This window comes from Acartia tonsa, chromosome 4 (genome assembly GCF_053477335.1).
Source record: "Acartia tonsa isolate MP-2025a chromosome 4, ASM5347733v1, whole genome shotgun sequence".
Classification (NCBI taxonomy): Eukaryota; Metazoa; Arthropoda; class Copepoda; order Calanoida; family Acartiidae; genus Acartia; species Acartia tonsa.
The window spans coordinates 27,706,313-27,731,001 of record NC_137263.1 but is presented as its reverse complement, the minus strand read 5'-3'; the positions used below and the strand labels follow the sequence as shown (position 1 = coordinate 27,731,001).

The window sequence follows — 24,689 nt, the reverse complement described above, 5'->3', positions numbered from 1 at the left end:
AATTTATTTTCTCTACTAAGATTTTAGATTTATTCATGATGAATACAATTTATTTATATAAAAATATATAATATGTAAAATATATTTACCCTTTGTAGCCTGGGTAAAGACACAAACATGATGCAACTTTTAGCAAACAAACATAATATTTTAATTTTGAAATATTTTTTTTAAAATTAGTTTTCAGCCCTCCCTTTTTCAATGTACTTTTACAAAATTATGTTATGAAAAATTTATTTGATCAAAAGTAAAAGTTGCAGCATCCTTTTTTTTCCCATTCCTTTCGTCTTCATTATGACTATGATTGAACAAAAGCTTTATAATACAACCTTCCGACGCACCCTTGTGTGATGCAGGGATGTTTGGATTTCTTAGGGAACCACACAAGTTACGCGAAATGGCGTAATTATATCAACGAATCAGTTCGGTTTTAGGCTAGAAACGGACTTATACAGTTAAATATGTCAATGTCTTTAAGTTACTTATAATCTATATAATTGCACGCTTGAAATAAGCCCATATCATATCAAACCTATATTCGCCCTTAAATACCCGGTTATTTCGACAAAAAAATGAAAAATGTAATTTTTGAACACCTAAAGTGAGATGAACACTTTTTAGAACTTTGATACGATCCGTAATTGAAAACTACACAACCTCATGTAATCTATAGGGCTACAAGTAATATACAAAGCGATTTATTTTAAATTTAGTGTTTCGGCCGGTTTCGGCCGCCGTAACTGGGTAAAAAAGCCCGTTTGTCGAAGTTTTAAAACCTGACATACACAAAAAAAGAACATATAAAAATTGGATGATACATATCAGAAAAAGAGCATAAAACTATTGGAGGACACATATAGAGATTACTAGGGTATACTGATTAGGGTGGCTCAAGAATAATAAATCATAAAAAAATATTTAATGGTTGAAAAGTTAAAACTAGGTAATAAAACCAAAACCGAGCTGGGTTTTAAAACTGTCGGGTATTTATGGCCATGCCGAACTGGGTCCTAATAGGGCGTAAAAAAATGATAAAAAAGAAATATAAAAAATAATAATTTGAATAAAACGAATTCACAAATAGATGTACTTGTCAATAAACATTAGATTTCACAAAAAAAATCAGCAACTTAACTATAAAAACAAAAGAGTTATTAATGTTTTGCGAAAGCACCTGTTTTCTCGCAGCAGATCTATATTATCCATATCATAGATCCATATCTGAGACTTCTCTCCAGGGCAATAGATAAAGAACGGAGTAAAGGGGAGGCTCACAAAAGGATGATAAAATTTTAAGACTGGAAACCGGTTTTTTTTCCATTTTTCGGAACCGGGTTTTAATACCCGGTTCGTCACTAATGGGTTAATAAAATAAGATACTTGGTTTTGTCTCATTTTTTATCTTTTTGTTAAATTCATAAAAGTCTATAAAAAAATTTACATCATCTAAGGGTTAACACTGAATATCTCTCTGTCTATTTTTCTCTCTATTTCTCCCCCCCCCCCCTCCCTCACTTCTCTGTCTATTTCCTTCTCTCTTTCCTCCTCTTTTGTACAGTTATTTATACAATAGAGATAACCTTGAGACAGCACAAGAGCATTTTGTTTACATCATGAGTCAGCTATAAATTGTTGAATATCTTAGGTTAAAGCTTTCCTTGGGTGAAAAAGTTGAAGAAAATATTTCTTCCATCATATAATGTGAAGCATATGACACAACATATAATAAGTTAGTTATAAATAATTTAATTTCTTATAATAAAGTTAGCTTTCTAAAAATTATATTTTTGCAAAATTTCATTGCAAATAATGTTGCCTGTAGGGCTGTATTTTATATTCAACAAAAAGTGAACAAAGGTTTCTTTTTAAGAAAAAAAATGGGGTCAGATGGACCATCTATGTCTAATGTTTATACCCACATCAAATATTAAATTATAATAATGTACAGTAGGGTGGATCAATTTTGGACATTGAATTTGTAATCAACATTTACTATTTAAACGTCATATAAGAAACCTAAATATCAAAAATTGATTTTGTCCTTGAGGGGAAATTGGGGGGGAAGGTGTGCCCATGCATTAAAAAATTATGGGAGTTTATTCTGGAGGTGCAACTTTTTTTCTAACAAAGTATTGTTTTATGCTTCTTTTTTAATTTGTCTTGTTGAGTAAAATAAGAATATCAAATTGGTTTTTAAAAATATTCATCCAAGCCTGAAATATCTTAAATTAAATGTAAAATCTCTTGGTTTTGAAAGTTATTTATGGATTTCTCTTGCTAGGATCAATAGTTTTAAAAATAGATTTTTTATTCTTATTCTACTCTTCAAGACAAAATTGGGAACGGGCATAAAGCTATACTTTGAAAGAAAAAATAATTGCCCCCTCCCCCCCCAAAAAAAAAACATTCTCCCCACAAGTGTCTTCCTAAAAGTTTACATGCCCATTATCAAAAATATTTTGATTTTTTTTGGTCTCTTATATGATGTTCAGACAGAAAGTGTATGTAGCACATTTAAAATAAGAAAATCAAGCCACTCTAATGTAGCGCATCTTTTCTATTACACAGAACAAAATTATTCTTGTATTTAAATTTAACATGTCATATTGGAATAGTTATTTATTGTATTTTCGTAATATTTATAAATGTTGGAAGGCTTTATAAATAATTTATTTTTGCTTCATTTTGATCATGTGATCTAACAAGATGTTTCTCTCTCTCTCTGTCCCCCCACATTTTGGGGACAGAGAAGGAAGAAATTTCTTGTTATATCATGTGATTAAAATGTAAGCAATAATTTTTAAAAATCTCTTCCCGTATGTGAAATATTACATAAATTACGATAGCTAATTTTGTCTCATCTTTATCTTTTTTTAAATTAAAAAAAGTCTATCTAAAAAAGTTACATCATCTAAGGTTAACACTGAAAGCTCATTTGTCATCTTATCTTTCCACCTCTCCTCTCTCATTTTATCACTCTCAGTGTCTCTCTGTCTATTTTTTTCTCTATTTCTCCCCCCCCCCCCTCCCCTCCCTCACTTCTCTGTATATTTTTCCTTCTCTCTTTGCTCCTCTTTTGTACGGTTATTTATACAATAGAGATAACCTAGAGACAGCACATGGGCATTTTGTTTACATTATGAGTCAGCTATAAATTGTTGAATATCTTAGGTTAAAGCTTTTCTTGGGTGAATCAATTGAAGTAAATATTTCTTCCATCATATAATGTGAAGCAGATGACAAAACATATAAGTTAGATAATTTAATTTCTTAAAATAAAGTTAGCTTTCTAAAAATTATATTGTTGCAAAATTTTGTTGCAAATAGTGTTGCCTGTGGTTTCTTTTTAAGATTGAAAAAAATGGGGTCAAATGTACCATCTATGTCTAATGTTTATACCCAATTAAAATTCTTAAATTATAATAATGTATAGTAGGGTGGATCAATTTTGGACATTGAATTTGTTATCAACATTTACTGTTTAAACATCATATAAGAAACCTAATTATCAAAAATTGATTTTGTCCTTGAGGGGAAATTGGGGGGAAGGTGTGCCCATGCATTAAAAAATTATGGGAGTTTATTCTGGAGGTGCAACTTTTTTTCTATCAAAGTATTGCTTTATGCTTCTTTTTGAATTTGTCTTGTTGAGTAAAATAAAGATAATAAATTGGTTTTTAAAAATATTCATCCAAGCCTGAAATATCTTAAATTAAATGTAAAATCTCTTGGTTTTGAAAGTTATTTATGGATTTCTCTTGCTAGGATCAATAGTTTTAAAACAAATTTTTTATTCTTATTCTAATCTTCAAGACAAAATTGGGAAGGTGCATTAAGCTATACTTTAAAAGAAAAAAAAATTGCACCCCCCTCCCAGCAAAAAAAAAACATTCCCTCCTAAAGGTTTACATGCATCAGCGTTGCCTCCCCATTATCATAAATATTTTTGGTATTATCCTCTTAGAAATTTTTTTTTCAATATTGAAAATTTGAGTACCTTAAATCTTCAACAAATAAAGAAAAAGAATTATTTGAAAAATTTCTTTTTTATGTTGAAAATTATTATTTTTCTGACACTTGATTTTGAATGCAAAAAAAATGTTGAAATAAATATTACTGTATGAAATGTTAAATTAGAAATCAATAATAACGTTTGAAAATTTATTCTTATTTCATACTCTGAAAAAGGAATTGACAAAAAATAATAATCTTTATTCCAAACTTTTTTAACATCATGCCATTTCTTCACACCCTGCCTTAACCATTTAAAGGATAGAAAAAAATTACCATCAAAACGGACAATGCAGCGTTCAAATAGGACCAAGAGCCAAGTAGAATCCATTGAGAATGAAATCCTAGCTGCTCCTTCTTGGCAGATATTTAATTTTTAAGATTTAAGGTGAAAAACACCAAATTCACTGAATATACAAGGTAATTCTACTCTTAATACAGGAAGATAAGATGTGTTTCTGTAAATTGTGCTCCATAGGATACTTTTGTAACACAAATAAAATCATATTAAAGTTAAATCAATGAAGCAGTTGTGATCTGACTCAGTTAACATGTCTTAATTTGGTTAATGTTAAAGGGCGAATATAGGTTCGATATGATATGAGCTTATATCAAAGGTGCAATTCCAAAGATTATAAATAACTTAAAAATATTGACATATTCAATTGTATAAGTCTATTTATAGCTTAAAACCCATCAATCTCGAAAAAAAAATTTGGAATTAGTGTGGTTCCCTAAGAACCCAAACACCCTAGCATCACACAAGGCTTCGTGGCAAGGTTGAATTAAAAAGCTTTCGTTAAATGATAGTCGTAATAACGTGGAAACCAATTAATCAGGGGTAAATATACCCTCCTTCTACCTTCATAAAGTAAATTATTTAAAAGTTAAAAAAAAAACATCAAATAATGTAAAAAGTAAAAAAATTAATCGATAAAATTTTCTTGGAGGAAGAATGATTTCAAATCCCTGTTTTTTTGTGGCCGTGTGTGTGTGTGTTGAAAATGCATACACAAGGGTTGTTTATATCATCATGAATTAATCAAAGATCTCTGTACAGAAAATAAACTTTAAGACGTATTATTTACCCTGTCAATACTCCTGACGCCTTTCTACGCAAATTATTTTTATGCTTTTTAAAAAATTAAATAAACTAGTATATAATCTAAAATAATAAACATTTAAATTATCTTTTAAGGTGCGTGCCAATGTAATAGTCAATCAAACTTAAGCAAAATAGTCAAAAAAAGTCTTGTAAAGGGCTAAAATAAACGATTTTGTCGGCAATCTCATTTATTATATGTTCAATTGAAACAGAAAATTGCAAAATCTACTTAAGGATTTTTTTGAATTTTTTAAATTTGGCATAGATATTCTAAAAGTATGTAATGGCACCTTTGATATAAGCTCATTTCATATCGAACCTTTATTCGCCCTTAAAGGAATAGAATTCATTACATATTAAGAATAAATAAAATTTAGAGACACACTCTCTAAATCAGCAAATATAATAACAATAAAAGAACAATCTGGCTAAGTTATTGGTAGAAATGTACAAAGATTTTGGCAGGAAAGAGATAAATTTACTGAAATGGATCATACATAACAAGTCATAAGATATGACTCTACAGGTTATATGATTACTTGGCTGTATGATTAATATTTCTATAATATTCTAAATATTTCTATAATATTCTAAATATTTCTAATAAATTGCCAAGTAACAATTTGTAATCAATCTGATCTATTAAAATTTCTGAATTTAATTTGTTGATGAAATGGAAGACCAATGGAAGCCTGGTTGATGCTTTTAAACATGCATTTAGGCAAACTGGATTCTCAGTAACTTCTAAAGTGATTTGTGTTAAACCCTAGGCTTCTCTGTATACAATAACTTGGACTAGGGGTTTGTTCAATAAAGGCAGGTTTAAGTTTCCATTTTCATTTTGAATAGTACTTTTTGAAGTAATAGAAAATTAGCTCCATGGATTATCATACAGTATTTAAATAACCTGTAAATCATTTCTTAGCCAAATAGATAAAGTATATCTAGTCTGTCAAATAGGTATTTTAATCTGTCAAAATTCTATAAGACAAACACCTGTGTTTATTTTTTATTATGTATGATCCATTTGAATAATACAGCAAAAATCTGTACATTTATCAACCAATAAAATAGCCAGATTTCTCTTCTACAGTTATCATAATGGCTGATTTAGAGAATGTGTTTCTATATTATCTCTATCTGTAGCACAAACACAATATGTAAAGAATTCTATACCCTAATGTTTGAGATTAAAAAGAAAACAAATAAAACACAAGACAAGTTAACCAAATTCAAGTCAAATCACTGCTTCATTGATTTCACTTTAATAAGATTTTATTTGTGTTACAAAAGTATTCTATAGAGCACAATTTACAGAAACACATCTTATCTTCCTGTATTAAGAGTAGAATTACCTTGTATATTCAGTGAATTTGGTGTTTTTCACCTTAAATCTTAAAAATTAAATATCTGCCAAGAAGGAGCAGCTAGGATTTCATTCTCAATGGATTCTACTTGGCTCTTTGTCCTATTTGAACGCTGCATTGTCCATTTTGATGGTAATTTTTTTCTATCCTTTAAATGGTTAAGGCAGGGTGTGTCTTATTGGTTGACACTAGAATTGAAAAAAAATAATATATATTATTTTATGACTAGAAATAAATTTGAAAAAAAAATTTTTTTCCCATATTTTTATTCCTTTTTCTTATTGGACATCATTTCATGTCCAATGAGAGACTAGTGTTTAAATATTTTAAGGCTTATTCCAGCATTTATTTTGAATGTGATAATAGCACATTATCTCACTAGATGAGATAAAAAATATTCTTGTATTTAAAATTTAAATATCATGTTGGAACTTTTTTTTACAATTTTTTAATTTATTTATAATGTAGAGCAAATTATTTCCTTTTTATCTTCATATGCCTACACAGTTAAAATATGTAAGATAATTAGAATAAATTATAAAAATAATATAAGCTATAAATAAGAGAGGATCAGGGGGTGAGGTCAAGGGGGGTTTCCCCCCTCAGGAGAGGAGGGGTTGAGGGAGGTCTCCCCCCTCATAAAAAGCTAGGGCTCAAATCTTTAACAATTAAAGAAAAAAAGTTATTTGAAAAATTTCTTTTTTATTTAAATATTATTATTTTTATGACACTTGATTTTGATTGCCAAAAAAATGTTGAAATAAATATTACTGTATGAAATGTTAAATTAGAAATCAATAATAATGTTGAAAAATTTATTCTCATTTCAAAATCTGAAAAAAGGAATTGACAAAAAATAATAATTTTTATTCCAAACTTTTATAATAGCATGCCTATTTCTTTTTGGTTGACACTAGAATTGAAAAAAAAATAATATATATTATTTTATGACTAGAAATAAATTTGAAAAAAATAATTTTTTTTCCCATATATAATTATTCCAAAATGCCAAGGATTAATTTTGAAAAAGATAATTTTCTTTCCAATATTTTTATTCCTTTTTCTTATTGGACGTCATTTCATGTTCAATGAGAGACTAGTGTTTAAATATTTTAAGGCTTATTCCAGCATTTATTTTGAATGTGAGAATAGCAACATTCTCTCACTAAGTGAGATAAAAATGTTTACAGCACTTAGCAACTGAACAACAAATACTGATCATAAAATTAGGGTTCTCCTTTACAGGGTAACTTGTCATAGGTCCTAGGGAAGGTTTCTAACTATTTTGGAAGTAATTGCACTAGAAAAAATTAACCAACACCACTCTAGATTTTGTGAAGGTAGCTGGTTCAATCAAAAATTAAATTAAAATGAAATTGCCTATTTCAAAATTTTTTTGTGACTTTTAAAAATTAGTTATCTTAATTTTTACCTACATTATTAAGAATGTTTGAAACAAAAAAATATTTTTTTTTCAACTAAGTGATTTTGATCTCATGTGCTTCAGTCTGATTGGATCTAAATTAATTAGTCAATTTATCCTCTGAGCTATGGTGGTTAATTTATTATTGAGGTGAATTTAAAGAAATATTATAAAGAATTCTTTAGAATATGTAGGGCTAAGGTAGTCAGTTCAAGTCTTGTCAAAAATAATTTTTTTTAAATTGCCTTTTCCAATATTTCAAGTGACTTTTTAAAATTTGTTTTATTTTAATTTTTACCGACATTATTTACAATGTTAGAAAAAGAAAAAAAATATTTTCTAATTCACTGAAGTTATTTCCATCTTAGGTGCTTCAGACTGATGGAACAAAAGTTAATAATAAAATCTAGCCTCTGAGCTACAGAGGAAGGTTACAATGTGTAGTGAATTTAAACATAGTGACTTTTAAAAATTAGTTTTAGTTTACTTTTTACCAACATTATTTACAATGTTATAAAAAGAAAAAATACTTTTTTGTTCACCAAAGTGGTTTTGATCTGATTTGCTCCAGACTAATTGGATCAAAATTAATAATAAAATTTATCTTCTGAGTGCTTGAGGTTGCTTTACTAAAAATGTAAAATTAAGCAAATAATACAAAGTATTTTGTAGAATATGTAGAGCCAAGGTAGCCAGTTCGAGGCTTGTCAAAAATATTTTTTAAAATTGCCTTTTTGAAGATTTCAAGTGACTTTTCAAAATTGGTTTTATTTTATTTTTTACGAACATTGTTTATAATGTTAGAAAAAAAAAAAATATTTTTATGTTCATTGAAGTGGTTTTGATCAGATATGCTATATACTGCTTGAATCAAAATTAAACTTAGAATTTATCCACAGAGCCACAGTGGAAACGTAATTTATGAAGTGAATTTTAAAAATTACTATGAAAATTAAAATATTGTGTACATTGTGATTAATTTTTTTCAGTCTATTATTTCTTTGTCTCTGTCCCTCATTCTTATTTTTGAAAAAGATGACATTGTTTTTTCGAAAACATATTGTTTTAGAAATATGCCATGTTATTTTTTTCCCCTCTCTTTCACTCTGTGTGTGTTTAAATCTTATTAATTTGAAGTAAATATTTTGACACTTGTGGCTTGGTGGTCAAAGTGCTGGCTAAGAGTAATAATGATCGCATGTTCAAATCCTGGCGATGATTGATACAAATAATTATTTTTTAGTTTATTATTTCTTTGTCTGTCTGTCTCTTTCTTTTTTTAAAAAAAAGATGACATTATGTTTTTGAAAACATGTTGTTATAAAAAGAATGCCGTGTTTTTTTATTTATTTTCCCCTCTCTCTTTGTGTGTGTATATCTTATTAATTTTGAAGTAAATATATTGTCTCTTGTGGTATGGTGGTCAAAGTGCTGGCTACCAGTTATGATGGTTGCTCTTTCAAATCCAGGCAATGATTGGTGTGATTTTTTCAGTTTATTAATTCTTTGTCTCTCTCTCTCTTTCTTTTTTTTGAAAAAGATGACATTATGTTTTTGAAAACATGTTGTTATAAAAAGAATGCCGTGTTATTTTATTTTTTCCCTCTCTCTCTCTCTCTCTATCTCTTTCTCTCTCCCTGTGTGTGTACATCTTTTTAATTTCGAAGTAAAAATATTGTCTCTTGTGGTATGGTAGTAAAAGTGCTGGCTATCAGTTTTGATGATTATGTATTCAAATCCTGACAAGGATAGATGTGATAAATTTTTTTCAGTTTATAATTTCTTTGTCTCTATCTCTTTCTTTTTTTTTTTTGAAAAGACGACTTTATGTTTTTGAAAACATGTTATAAAAAGAATGCTGTTTTTTTCCCTATCTATCTCTGTCTCTCTCTGTGTAGATATTTTAATTTTGGAGTAAACATTTTGTCTCTTGTGGTATGGTGGTCAAAGTGCTGGCTACAAGTTATGATGGTCTTGTTCAAATCCCCGTGATGATTGATGTGATTATTTTTTTTCATTTTATTATTTCTTTGTATACCTTATATAGTTCTTTACAGACAAACATCATTTCGAATTGAAGAGTAGCTTCGCTACTAAACAAGGATGACAACATCCATAAAAGTGAAGCTCTGAAACGGTAGGACAAACGAACATTCTGGTAACGATTATAGAGTTGCTACGCTTTCTAAATCGTACCTAACTACTACAGGAACCACCATGCAAAGTTTGAAATCAATAGGACAATTCTAACATGCCTTATTTACAAAAAAATTAACACAAGAATCTATCCTTCGACACTAATTATAGAAAAGCTTCGACTTTAAAAACGTTATAGATAATAAAAAAAATATAGAAGAAGGTTTAGTGATTAAGTTTTTGTCGAAGGTCAAAATTTCCTTATACAATGAAAGTTAACAACAGCTTCAAAACAGCTTACACTGAAAGTAAACAATTCTTTCATCTGCTAGAAATGTTCTTTTTAAGATTTGATGAAAAATCAGGTCAAACGGGTAATCTAGTATGTCTATTATTATTACAATTACAAAAGTATATTTCTGTATATTTGTAGGTGATGGGAAGTGTGGGACCATACAGTCTAAACCAACCACTTGTTCTTATTTGTATGGGGGAGGGGGAAGAAACATTAGTTTGGTACAGAAATGGAAACGAGTTTGATAAAGAAATGGATCCAAATGGTCAGCATGGAAGCTATAGGAACACACTGGTCATTTCTGAGCTCACAAGAGATATGGCAGGAAATCTTTTTTCTTGTAAGGTAGGAACTTTTTTTGCGGCATTGCTATAGTAAATGATTTTAATAATTTTCCGATCGTAAAAATCAAATTATCGGATCCTATCAGGTCAACAAAGTATAAAATGTCAACTGGTAATAATAGTTAAAGTGATCAAGAATTCATTTTTTCAAAATGCATTTTCGTTTATCTTTTCCTATTTTATAAGTAATTTCCAGAGAATAATGCCTTAAAAGTTCAATTAAGTTAGAAAAAAATCAGTTTAAAATGCCGAGCTTATTTCCACCTAAAGTTCACATTAAAATCTGTGCAACAAGTAAACTATGAAATAATAAGCCATTTCTTTGCTCACAGATAAAAACAAAAAAAACAAACTTAGGAAATATTTTTATAATACATCTCTAATAATATTTGTCTTCGAACTTTCTTTAAAATGTAATGAAAAAGTTTGGTTTATTTTATAAAATCATTAACCGAATTTCGGTATGTTTGAGCTGGTATAAAGACAATAGAAAAATTGTTTAAATCTATAGAAAGAATGATATTTAAGAATTAAATTGTTTAAAAAGTAAAGAGAGAGAGAGGGAGGGGTTATACTCAAAAAATGCCTATCTTAGAAAACGCTTATAATAAAAACGGAAAGGATACAAATACAACAAAACCCGCAAACTTGTTTCCTTTCCATGACCCAAAACTTAAAAATTATTTGTGTTTTAAAGCTTATTTTGAATATCTACTATAAGTAGCCCTCTTTCTGTTTAAGTTAATAAATTATATTTAAGTAATACACACATCCTAAATATAAATTGTTATAATAATGTAACAGGATGTCTGTATGTTTGTCTGTTCTAAAGGATCTTGCTAACAGCTGAACCAGTATGGTTCTCCTTTATAGGGTAGCTCATCATAAGTTCTTGAAATGTTTATAACTATTTTGGTGGAGAATACCACCACCCTCCAAAACGATTTATACATTATACAGCGCCACATATCCTCGGACATTTTCTAAATTGTAAACAAATGAACATAAAATCGTCAATTTTAAAGATTTTATTAAATTTTAAAAACTGGGAAGCAAACTAGGTATATGACTATTAGATTATTGATTAAAATCGCCGCCAGCATCAATCATCGCCTTTACCCGCCTCCTCAACCGCCGGCAGGCCCAGGTCAAAATGTACCTGTCCAAGATGGCGAAGTTCTCCTTGATAGTGGCAATGGGGGAGGTCTTTGTGGTATGGGCACGTATATTGGTGCATGCTTCAAAGTAGCCCTAGGCCCAAAAGTCCATTGAATTAAGATCAGGCTGCTGGGAGGCCCCATTTCCTTAGGAATGTGAGTAACCGCAGGATCCTAATTCACCCAACTTTCAAGCTACCATTTGACACGGAGGCCTTTATTTAGACCACAGTTGAGCTAGAACGACGTTCTATACCTTTTTAGAAATGGCATGAAGATTCAAATAGGGTTGTCAGCGCAATCCATAGTCTAAAATGAGTTTTTAAGTTCCAGATGGGTCTCTTAAGTCGAGAGCCGAGAAATTTTCACGATTTTACACGATTTTTGACGTTTTTGACATCTCTAAATCTGTCACGTATCACTTTGCCGGAGTACTACAGCCAAGCCATTTTAGATAGAGAGCTCTAGTCTTTTCTAGTGTCTTACTTATGTATCTAACAGTATCCCCAGCAAGTTGCACAACTCTACCTCATCTACAGATGGGCTGAGGTCCGATTTGTTAGGCCCTAGTCGAGAATCCAGATTATACCACCGGCGCAACTCGAATCTGCCTTGTTGAACATAAGCGCGGCCAGCTCGGAGTACGAGCCCATCTTCGTCCAAAGATTTTTTTGTGCTTAAAGGTCATTACCTAAGGTTTTTATAAAGGGGTTAAACGTCCTGATTGGTCAAGTAGTTTTGACGCTATGGCCTTTTAAAGAATGTCCGAGGATATGTGGCGCACCCTGTACATTAAAAATTTTAATTTTTAAAATCTAATTTTTTTATGGAAGTTTGAAGCTTTTTTAGCAAGTAGTAAATATTGAGATAGGATGAGGGTGCTATGTTTACAATCGACAACTATAAATCAGCTGACCTTATATCCATATTTGGTAATATCTTTTCGATTATTGGTAGAAATCGTTTAATCTCCCCGTAAAAAGAAATTATAAACCTTTTTGGTTAGTTTAATATGTATGTAACAAAAGAATTTATTCTACTCTAAATTTGCAAGTAAACCTTAACAAAAAGATTGTTATTTGTCGATTTTGATAGGTTTTAAGATATGTATAATAAAACACAAAATACATCGATGTTTTCAAGGGAATAAATTCGTTTTTTTAAAGTTTGATTTATTTTAAAATAGGAAGTAATTAAGGCTTAATTCTCAAAATAGTACTCTTAAAAAACATTAATCAGTGACATATATCAACTTTTTCCCAGCTTCGTGAACACTTTAATATGTGTTCAATAGTATTTTAGTGATGTTATTTTAATTTTCATTCTTCATTCAAGGATCTAAAGATGTCCATTAGGGTGAGTCGATTTTGGACATTTTTTATCTGAGACCAAAGTGGGAACCTGCACATGATTTTTATAGATATAATACACCTCTGGTGATTTAAAATTTATCTAAAGTCTAAAATCCATTGACTGCCAAACACAGAATTTTATAGCTATTTTTGAATAAAGAAATTAAGGGTAATATTTGCTGTTAAGGATAAAATATATTTTTTTCTTTATATAAACATGTTATAATATTTACAGATTCCTTTTGATTGCTCAGGGGTTAGGATATATGCAATTTTTAGGCTTTTTTTTCTTGGGAAATATCCAGGTAAAAAGCAAAAATATTTTTTGGACTTCAACAAAGTATTTTATGTTACCAAAATACAATCTATAATACAAAGTAGCTTGATATCTGTCCCTCTGTCCGTCTGTCTGTCTGTCCCTTAAGATCTTGGTAACCACTGAACCGATCGGATTCTACTCTTCAGGGAATATACCTACTGGTCCTGTGGTGGTTTTAGGCTATTTTCTTGGGGGGTGGGACACCCCCAACCCCCCCAAAAATAAAAAATACCCACCCTGCAAAATTTTTTTTTTACATTTTTTGTAAAATCTCAGTAACTGCTGATCAAATTGGGCTCTACCCTTCTGGGAATATACCTACTGGTCCTCTGGTGGTTTTAAGCTATTTTCTTTGGGGGTGGGACACCCCCCCCAAAAAAAAAAAATTTAAAAATCTCCACTTCCAAAATTTTTAATTTTTAAAAATTTTTTGTTAACAAAAACCAGTAATTGGGGTGGGGGAACCCCACTGCAACATGGGGCTAAGCCCCCACAAATCCCCCCCCCCAAAAAAAAATCAAATATTTTTTCTTTAATTTTAATTTTTGTGTATGCGAACAACCTAGGTTTAATTTTTACAAATTGAAATTTTTGTGTATACTACAAACAACCTGGGTTTAATTTGTACAAATTAAAATTTTTGTGCATAAAGCGCACAACCTGGGTTTAGTTTTACCACAGAGTAATTAAACAAAGAATAATTTTTTTTGAATATTTCTATTAAGGAGGGTTGACTTCCCATAACTATATAGGGCGAAGCCCCTAGAGGCTAGGGGCGAATCCGCTAGTAATATCATATAATAGTACATCATGAAATGTAATATAGGTGTTCAAGACAATTTCAGGTTCCATGTACGATCCTGAAGGCAGGTGGAAATTGTAAGGCCGCTTCTGGCCTCAAAAGGGAGTTTACCGAATAATTAATCCTATTATAGAGCGGCTTTGCTGCTTAGTGAAAGGCGAGAGATATTCCGTAAATGATTTATCTATAATAAAAAGTAGAATGATGTCTGTCTGTTCGTCTGTCTGTCCCTTAAGATCTCGGTAACCACTGAACCGATCGGATTCTACTCTTCAGGAAACATACTTACTGTTCCTGTGGTGGTTTTAAGCTATTTTCTTGGGGCGTGGGACATCCCCAACCCCCCCCCCAAAAAAAAAATCCCCCCCTCAATTTTTTTAGGCATTTGATTTAAGATGTAGTGTGCTGACCAGAGGTGCTTAATTTTTTTTTAGTTACCTCTTGAGGCAAAGCCCCTAGAGGCTAGGAGGAAATTCATTAGCTTTAGATAAACCAATAAAATAAAGACACTCGATCCAAATAATAGAATATTATTAACAACATATTTATATAGATGTACGAGAATGAATCACTAAAGCTAATCACAAACGGTTTATTAGGGACCCCTTAAAAATAAGGGTATCTTTAGCCTTTCTTTAGTTTAGGGGAGATAGTCTACCCTTAAATTTAGTAATGTCAAGCTTAGGTAAAGATTTTGATAGGAATACTTTAACCTTACATAAACCTATCATATCAATACAAGGTACCCCCCACATCTACCCTTTTCAAACGATTCCCCCCCAATAAATAGCCGTCATAACACTCACCATTCCCCTCCTCCCCCCGTCACTTAGTGTTCTTTCAATTGGGGTTATATAAAAAAATTTTCTTTAGCAAAGTTTCATTAGACTTAGAGGCGTTAAAAATTATCATGAATGAGGCTGTATATTCTATTTTAAGTTTTCTACATTTTTTCCCTTAATCTTAATCTTGTTTTTACTACTTTAGAGATTTTTTAGCTGATTAATAAAAACTCTTCCTATCTTTTAAGTAAAAGATTTAGGAATCCCTATCATAAACCCCTCTCCCTTTATGATGCCCCAGCCTTATAAATCCTCCCTTTTCATATAATTCTCCACCTAGGGTTACCTAAGGGTGTCGTTAATTTATTAAAAAAAATAATGAATAAAATTGTTTCTTAGCTTAACAATTTGATACATTTTTTTAACAAAAAATTTTGTGGATTAAATTAAACTTTAATACAATAGAAAAAAATCTTATAGAATCATATAGAACTAAAAGCATACTCTTTGTAATAAGTTTTAAATATAACTCTTTGTAGAATTTAATTTTCACATCGCCATAGTTGTTAATTCAATTTAACAAAAAAGGATCAAAGATTCAGCACTTTTTCCATTTCAAATATTTGATTATGAGTCATGTGATTTATCTATATTTCATGTAGTGCCTGTATACCAAGCAAAAAAATCACTCTGTACAAAAAAAAATTTAAAATCTTTCTTTATAAATCTTACATCTTTAAAGTTTAGAGAAGTAGCCGCAATTATGTATAACAGATATAGGATGTATGTCTGTGTGTTCGTGGGAATTGAATAGAAACTTCATTTGAAACTAATTTAAGGCCATAATATTTTTTTTAATTCAAGCTAAAAGAACGATTTGCTGCTTTGAAAAATAACCAAAAAAATAATAAGGAAGTACAGCCGTACTACAGTATAATTAACCAATAGATATAATAGAACTAGATGGTCAATCGGGATCCATAATTTGTGAGACTTAACCCTTAACAGTTGGGCCCCGTGCCGCACCTTTATCAGTAGTTCAATGCCCCCCCCCCCCCATTATCTCAGCTCCTATTAAAGCTAGAGGGCTAAAAAAAATTGTGCAAGTCCCCTGTTTGATAATGAATTTCCGACTTTAAGTGAGTGAGAGTCAATTTTTGCTTCCTCCACACTTTTATTCAACAACCTTTGTTTTTACGTCCTTTTTTACTTAAGGGGGGGGATCACCAAAAAAACATAAAAAAAAACTTGGGACAAAATACAACTTTTTGGGAGATATATTTTTCATCCCCTCCATTTTATTTTATTTGGGGGAGGGGTTCCTGAACCCCATAAAACATCCCCCCAAACCTGTAGTAGTACATCCTCATCCTTATACTAAAGTAACAGGATGTTTGTGTGTCTGCCTCTGTGTCTGTACCAAAGGATCTTGCTAACCGCTGAACCGATTGGGTTCTCCTTAACAAGGTAGCTTCTCATAGGTCCCGGGAAGGTTTATAACTATTTTCTTGGGGGGTGGGACACCCCCAACGCTCCCAAAAATGAAAAATACCCCCCCCCCCAATTTTTTTTTTTTTTTTTAATTTTTTAACTAAAAATAAAAATGATGATGTGGGGCACCCGGCACGCCCCCCCCCTAAAAAAATAAAATTTTCTACCCCACAAAATTTTTTTTTACTTTTTCTTATAAAATCTAAAATAAGAAATTGGGTTATCAAATTTGACTCCCCCTCCTCAAGTGCCCCTAGAGGCCTCTAGGGGCGTAGCCGCTGGTAAGAAATATAGGCATACAAGTCAATTTCAGGTTCCATGTATGATTCTGAAGGTACTGATCCTCCAAGCATAGACGTCCTAGGGGGGGGGGTGGGTGAAGTGGAGATTACCCCCCCCAATTTGAGGAGGGATAAATACCCCCCCCAAAATAAAAATCTCTAACAAAAAAATTTTTGCCGCGCTTTCCGCACATTTTTAATACTAAATATTTAATAAAATTTAAATTACCCCCCAAAAAATTTTACCCCAGGAGTAAATTTGGGGGGGGGGGGGGTAAACAAAATTTACCCCTGCAAACAGATTTCAGTTGGGGTATTTACCCCCCAAAGCAAATTTTACCCCCAGGGTAAAAATTTTAAGGAGGTTAAATAAAATTTGCGGCACGCTTCGCACGCCATTTTATCCCCCCTTAAAAAAAATTTCTCCCCCCCCCCCACAAAAAAAGCTTGGCCGTCCCGCTCCAGGTATCCAGAAATTTTTTTAAAACTCCTTTTTTGAAATGAAAGAAACAGAATTTAAAAAAATAATTTGTAGGGTGTTGTGCAAGGTCGCCACAACCCCCTAAAAAATTGAAAATTGAAGAAAAAAAATTTGACAAGAAAAATCTTTTTAGTGAGTGTGGAAGGTCACCCCTTTTCCTAAAAAAAATAAATTTGAAATTGAAGACAAAACATTTTTTAAGAGGGTCACCCCATCCCCAGAAAAATTAAAAGTGGAAGAAAAAAATATTTGTACCGGGGGGTGTGGGAAGTCACCCCATTTCATGGAAGAAAAATTTTAAAATGGAAGATAAAAGAATTTCAGATAAAATATTTTTACGGGGGTGTGAGAGGTCACCTCACCCCCCAAAAAATTAAAAAATAAAAGAAAAAAAATTAAAAAATTGAAAATGGAAGTTAATTTTTTTTTAATTTAAGGGGGTTTGGGAGGGTACTCAACCCCCAAAAAATATAAAATAAAAGTATTTTTAAAAAAATTTAAGGTGGTGTTGGAGATCACCCACCCATGAAATAAAAAAGTTGAAAAATTAACAAAGGGGTTTGTCTTATAGGAACCGCTTTATATGTATAACAGAATTTGATGCCAGATAGACCATCTAGATCTTAAATATCTATTCATTGGTTGTCAAAGGTGTTTTAAAACAAGTTAGAGAAGAAAGAAAAATTACCTGCTTTCTCATACATTTAAGAATACCTTAATTTATTTAGGTGTCCCTAACTTTTAATGTAAGCCTACCTTAAAGTTTTACTAAAAACCTTACATAAGTTTCCTAAGTAACCCTTATCAACCCCCCCCCCTTCCCCTCTCTTCTCTCCTCTACCTGCTTTCTTTCCAATTAAGTACCCTTTAGCTATACCTAACTCTTTATGTAAAGCTAGTCTAATCCCCTCCCCCTTTTCAATGCCCCTAACTCATATATCAACCCTTTTGATCCACTTCTCCAAGCCTTACTTATGAAAAATCATAGAGAAAATAATAAAAGAGAGAAATCGAGGTATTTGAAGGACTAAAATAGGCAGTGGGCCTAGAGGCCTATATTGAGCAATTGCCGCGCTGAATTTTTAATGTTATTCCACCACTTTTCAAAATGGGAATATCTTAAAATTAAATATAATTTCAAGACAATTTTAGTTGCTGTTTGAAGCATAAATCTAATTTTTAAGGGATGATATAGAAATATTTTGAATTATCATCCATTCTGATGAAACCTAATGAAAGAATATAAAATTATCATTATTAATTTTTCATGACTTTGCTACTGACTTTAATCATAACACTCATTATCAGCTTATAAGATTTATATTGCAGTCTATCTAACTTATATTTTTTAATAAATAAACGTTTTTACAAATTTAATATGAACATTTGATTGTAAATTATAATAATCAGTTTTTCAGTGCCATCTAGCTTTGGATATAGAACTAGAATATCAAAGCGTTCATCAATTTTTATTTTGTCTGTATTTTTCTTGTTTTGGATTTTTGTCACTAAAGGGCCAAACCCTGAGGGGTAAATAACATCACTTGAAAATGTTAAAAATATTGTAAAAACGAGTATTGTCTGAGAAAGAACATAGATAGCTTTACAGATTATTCACTTATTTAGATTATTCAGTTATGAAATTTTTTATTTAATATTTAGCCTTAGTTTTAATGTATGTCTTTGAAGTAGACAACTAGCGAACCTGGTGGCTGAGAGCTAAACAATTAATTTTTTATTAGTAAACATTTAAAAGTTTTATCATGTTAATTTGATTTAAATATTACATTTAGGCTAATTTGAAAAAAAATAAATTTTTGATCATAAAAGGTGAACCCTCCTATTTTTAAACTAGGCGAAACATACTTTTCTGCTGCACTAAGACCGTCCGCGGCTGTTTGTTTTTTAAGATTCTAAATCAAATTGTATTTTAAATATTTTCTTTAATTTTTTTTTAAAACATAATAAATTTCAGAAAAATAATAATAATTAATAAGATAAAATTTTTTTTATTTTTTTTTTACATATATAGAACTAGAAGCTGCGCCCCTAGAAGCCTCTAGGGGCACTGAAGGTAGGAGGGGGAAAAGTCGACCTCATTTCATTTTAAATTTGAGTTTTAAAAGAGCAAAAGAATATTTTTTTGAGGGAGGAGGGTGAAGTCACCCTCTCCAAAAATAGTTTAAAACCTTCCCAGGACCTATAAGAAGCTTCACTGTAAAGGAGAACAATATCGGTTCAGCGGTTATTGAGATCCTTCGGGACAGACAAAAACACTTACTACTTTATATAATAGGACTAGCGGCTTCGCCCCTAGCCTCTAGGGGCTTTGCCCCAAGAGGTTTGATCAACCTAATTTTTCGTATTTTAGATTTAAAAAGAAAAAGTAAAAATTTTTTTTTTTTTTTTAGGGGGGGTATTTTTCATTTTTTGGGGGGGTTGGGGGTGTCCCACCCCCCAAGAAAATAGCTTAAAACCATCACAGGACCAGTAGGTATATTCCCTGAAGAGTAGAGCCCAATCGGTTCAGTGGTTACTGAGATCTTAAGCTTCAGACGGACAGACGGACAGACGGACAGACAGACGGACAGACATCGTTCTACTTTGTATTATAGATAGGTTATGATTAAGATGCAAAAAGCCGCGGACGGTTTAGATAAATAGCAGACAAATTATTTTAGTAGGGGGGAAGTAATATTTTACAATGAAATTGGGGTGAGTATTCATCCTCTTATCCTTTTTCCTTATGTGAAAAATAAAGGTTACCTTAATTAATTTTAAAAATAATAAGAATTAAAATTCTTTCATATGCAGACAATTTGATGTGGACTTTGCGTGGATTATTTTTAATTTTACTACAATAGAAAAAAATTATAAGGCAAAATCTTATAGAAATAAAAGCTACTCTTTGTAATAAACATATCAAATTGGATAATATGTGACTCTTTGTAGATTTTAATTTTAACATCTATATAGATGTTCATTCATTTTAACAAAAAAGTACAAGAGGTGATAAAAAAAAAATTATTGCGAGAGACCATAAAGGACCATGGAAACTCCTTCAAAAAAAAAAAAAAAAAAAAAAAAAAAAAAAATGGGGGGGGATTTTTTGGTTTTTGGGGGGGTTGGGGGTGTCCCACCCCCCGAGAAAATAGCTTAAAACCACCACAGGACCAATAGGTAGATACCCTGAAGAGTAGAATCCGATCGGTTCAGTGGTTACCGAGATCTTAAGGGACAGACAGACAGACGGACGGACAGACGGTCAGACGGACAGACGGACAGACAGACATCGTTCTACTTTGTATTATAGATATTTGATTATGTGTCATGTGTTTTACCTATATTTCACATGGTGCCTATAACATGGTAAGAAATCACTATATAACAAGGATGACAACATCCATAAAAGCGAAGCTCTGAAATGGAAGGACAAACGAACTTTAACACTTGTAGATTGTCAGAACTTAATTAGCAGAATATTAATACATCAGTACAAAAAATATTGTAAGTAAATTTGTTGCAAAACTGCATAAATAGATGATACTGTTTAAGGACATACTAACATTTTTGGGACTTGTTTATAGAGATGCTTTACTTATAACATTTTACCTTGTTGCATAAGAAATCAGTTTTCAAAAAATCAGAAGTATCGGATAATTTTAAAATACAAAATTTGTTGTCAAAAAAGTTAAAAATTGACATGTTTCAAATGGACGTACCGCCATTCTGGTATTGATTATAGAGTTGCTACGCTTTCTAAATTGTACCTAACTACTACAAGAATCATCATGCAAAGTTTGGAATCGATAAGACAATTCTAACCTGTTTAAATTAACGAAAAGAGCTAACTCTCTGTTACGAACGTACGGACCGACCTACAGACGGACCGACCCTAATTATAGAAAAGCTTCGCTTTTAAAAAACGTTTTTTAACCTAACTTAAAAATCTAACATCTTTAAATATTAGAGGGGTTGTAGCTATCATGTATAACAAATACAGGATGTGTGTCTGTGAGACTTCTTAAAAACTAATGAAGGATATAATACTTTTTTTTAATTTTTAAGCTAAAAGAACAGTTAGCTGTTTTAAATAATAACCAAGAAAGTACAAAAGTATAGTATAATGAACCAATAGATATAGTAGATCTAGATGGTAAATCGGGCCCAATAAGTTGTGAAACTTAATAAGGAATATCCAAAGAGGTAACTTTATCCCAAGAAAGTTAACTATTTAAAGATGACTTCTTATATATGGTATGTCATATGCTTTAAATCTTGCGAGGGAAGAAATTTTTAACCATATGATTAACCAAAGCAAAGGCTTATCCTATGAAAGACTATTTATAGATGATTCATTTTGCGAATGATATCAAAGGATAATTGCTCTTTCTAACCAAATTTTGTTTACTTTCTAATCAAAATATGGTAGATTGATCCTCCCCTATTGGCTGAATTTGGGAGTATGTATCTAGATTATACCTTTTAATAATTCTTACTTGATCATTTCTTTATTGGTGTTCCTTTATTTCTTCAAATCTTGAATGACAGCTTTAAAAGACTTATTTTTGATTACATTTTTTTACGGCAATGCTTCGCCTATCTATTATGAAGTGTTGATTTAGGGAAAAGAGAACACTGAAAACATTTTTTACTGTGCTAAGAAAATTGCTAATAAAACATCACATGTTTTATTTTAATTGAGAAAGAGGGGACAATGGGCTATTTATTACCAGCTTATACAAATAACGAAATTAATTTTAAAAAATCACAAACATTAACATTTGTATAGTGTCAGAACTGAATAATCAGAATATAAATTTATACGAGTCGAAGCAAAATTGTAAGTAAATTTGTTGAAAAACTGCTTGATACAGAATAATGTTTATGGACATACTTACATTTTAAGGACTTGATAGAGTTGCTTTGCTTATAATATAGTTCTTTGTTGTCCCAGAAATCAATATACCAAAAAGCAGATCAAAGGGATAATTAGATCACATAAAAAATTGTTGTTAAAAAAGTAGAAAAATCAACATGTTTAAAATGGACGTACGGACATTCTGGTGATGATTATAGAGTTGCTATGCTTTCTAAATCGTACCTAACTACTACAGGAATCATCATGCAAAGTTTGAAATCAATAGGACAATTCTAACATGCCTAAATTAACGAATAAAAGCTATCTATCTTGGACGGACCGACCCTAATTATAGAAAAGCCTCGCTTTTAAAAATCATCCTGTACAAAACATTTTGAAGCAATTCATATAAATCTAATATCTTTAGATGGGTAGCCAAAAGATATGGTGTATGTCTGTCTGTGTGTGTAGGACTGGACTAAGAACTACGCATGAAAACAGTTTTTAGTATCTTTAAAAGTTTTTAAAAGCAAGAATAAGTTTCCTTTTTTTAAATATAACTAATGGCATATAAGAAGCTTCCATGAAAAGAAACCTATTCATTCCAGAAGCTAGCAAGATATTTTAAACATCCTTGATTATATCTCTATTTTTATGGCCATTGTATTTACCTTCACTTTTACTTTATTTCTAAAATAGCGGCTACGCCCCCTAGAGGCCTCTAGTGGCACTTTAGATGTTTTTATTTGTTAAAGTCTCTACATTACTTCTTTATTTTACGATAATTCTCTTTATGTTACAATAAAGTCTCCCATATATTTTAAATATTTTGATTTTTTGTCATTTCTCTTGGGAGGTTGGTTGTACCCTCTCCCAAAATAGTCATAAACCTTCCCAGAAACCATGAGAATCTACATATTAAGGAGAACCCGATCGGTTCAGCGTTTAGCGAGATCCTTTGGTACAGACACACAGACAAACAAACATCCTGCTACTTTAGTATACGGATTTTAGCGCATATGAAGGAACACAAATGAATATATCAATCAGTTAAATGAAGATGAAATCAGGGATCTAAAGGGATAAGACAATAGTAGATAAATTGATACCCCGCCCAAATCGAATTTTGGGATGCCTAGGCAAAATTTTTTAATTTTGATCTCCCCCACCCCAATATAAAAAAAAGCTTGGACGTCCTTGTCCTGTACAATTAGTGGTTGAAACGGCTGGATATTAAGATTAATGAACATACCAATTAAATTTCGAAAAAAAGTCCCAAAAGTTATTAAGCTATTGAATAAGAAAACGTTATAATACAAATTTGGGGACTAATGTAATATTTTAGAAAGCCCAATGACCCCTCCCTCCCTGGATTGAATGAAAATTTGTACTTGCTTTCTACCTGACTTAACTAGATAAGATACCTTTTATATGTTAAGTATACCTAAGTAATTTTATGTAACCCTAATTAAATAATTAAAAAATAAAATTAAAAAATATGAAAGATAAGTCTGAATTAGAGTAAATTTTTTTTCGTCTACATAAATAGAAAAAAAGAAACATTATAAATAACTAAAAGTGTACTCATTGTAATAAAATTTGAATTATAGCTCTTTAAATGTAGAATCAAATAATTACATCTATTTTGTTGTTCATTCATTTTAACGAAAAAAAATAATTTGCAAATGTTTAGCACACCTGCCCATTTCCAATATTTGAATATGATTTGTGTTTTTTATATATATTGGGGGAGGTTAATTTACCATATTTTCTATTAAAAAAATCACCCTATAAAAATATTTTTAAGTAACCATTCTTTATAATTAGAAAAATCAAAAATATCTTTGGTTACTTGCTATTATTTATAACACAGATAGGATGTATGTGGCGGAATTTACAAGGAACCGTGCTCAAAAACTTTAAAAAGATAGGAATATTTTTTAAAAATTTTAGTTAGAAAAACAATTGGCTGTTTTAAGACATAACACAAAAGGTACTCGTATATCATCAAACCTGCTTTTTCTTGACATAGCTTAATGTAACTAAGAACAAAATAGGAACCCCTAGTAAACTTTATAAGATACCTTAAACCTTTCCTAAGTCTTACTTGACATTACTACATTTAGGAATACTTAACAATAACTAAGAAACTCCAAAGGTATACTTAACTAAAAGCTTACATAAGCCTGACATAAGAAAATACCATTAGGGACACTTATCTTCGTTTGTGATTCTCACTACTATTCATATCAATAAACAGCGGAAAATTTATAGGCAAATCATATGGAACAAATATCATTTTAATATAGCAAATCAATAAAATTAAATGACAGGCGAGTAACAACTCGCTTCATACTGTGAGAAACAATAGATATTTCAAACACAAATATGATTACACAACAAAATATATATTCACTAGCGGCTTCGCCCCTAGCCTCTAGGGGCTTTGCCCCAAGAGGTGATTAAGGCAAAATTCGTTAAA

General features: G+C 30.9%; 1 protein-coding gene across 1 annotated transcript in view; it reads left to right on the top strand.

Moving 5' to 3' along the window:
• The window catches only part of LOC145318065 (protein turtle-like), a 102,426-nt gene that overhangs the window by 60,502 nt on the left and 17,235 nt on the right, over positions 1-24,689 (top strand). Inside the window, exon 6 of the mRNA XM_080159396.1 lies at positions 10,476-10,682. Coding sequence (XP_080015522.1) covers positions 10,479-10,682 — 204 coding nt within the window. The 5' untranslated portion in view covers positions 10,476-10,478. The remainder of the gene's footprint in view (positions 1-10,475; positions 10,683-24,689) is intronic.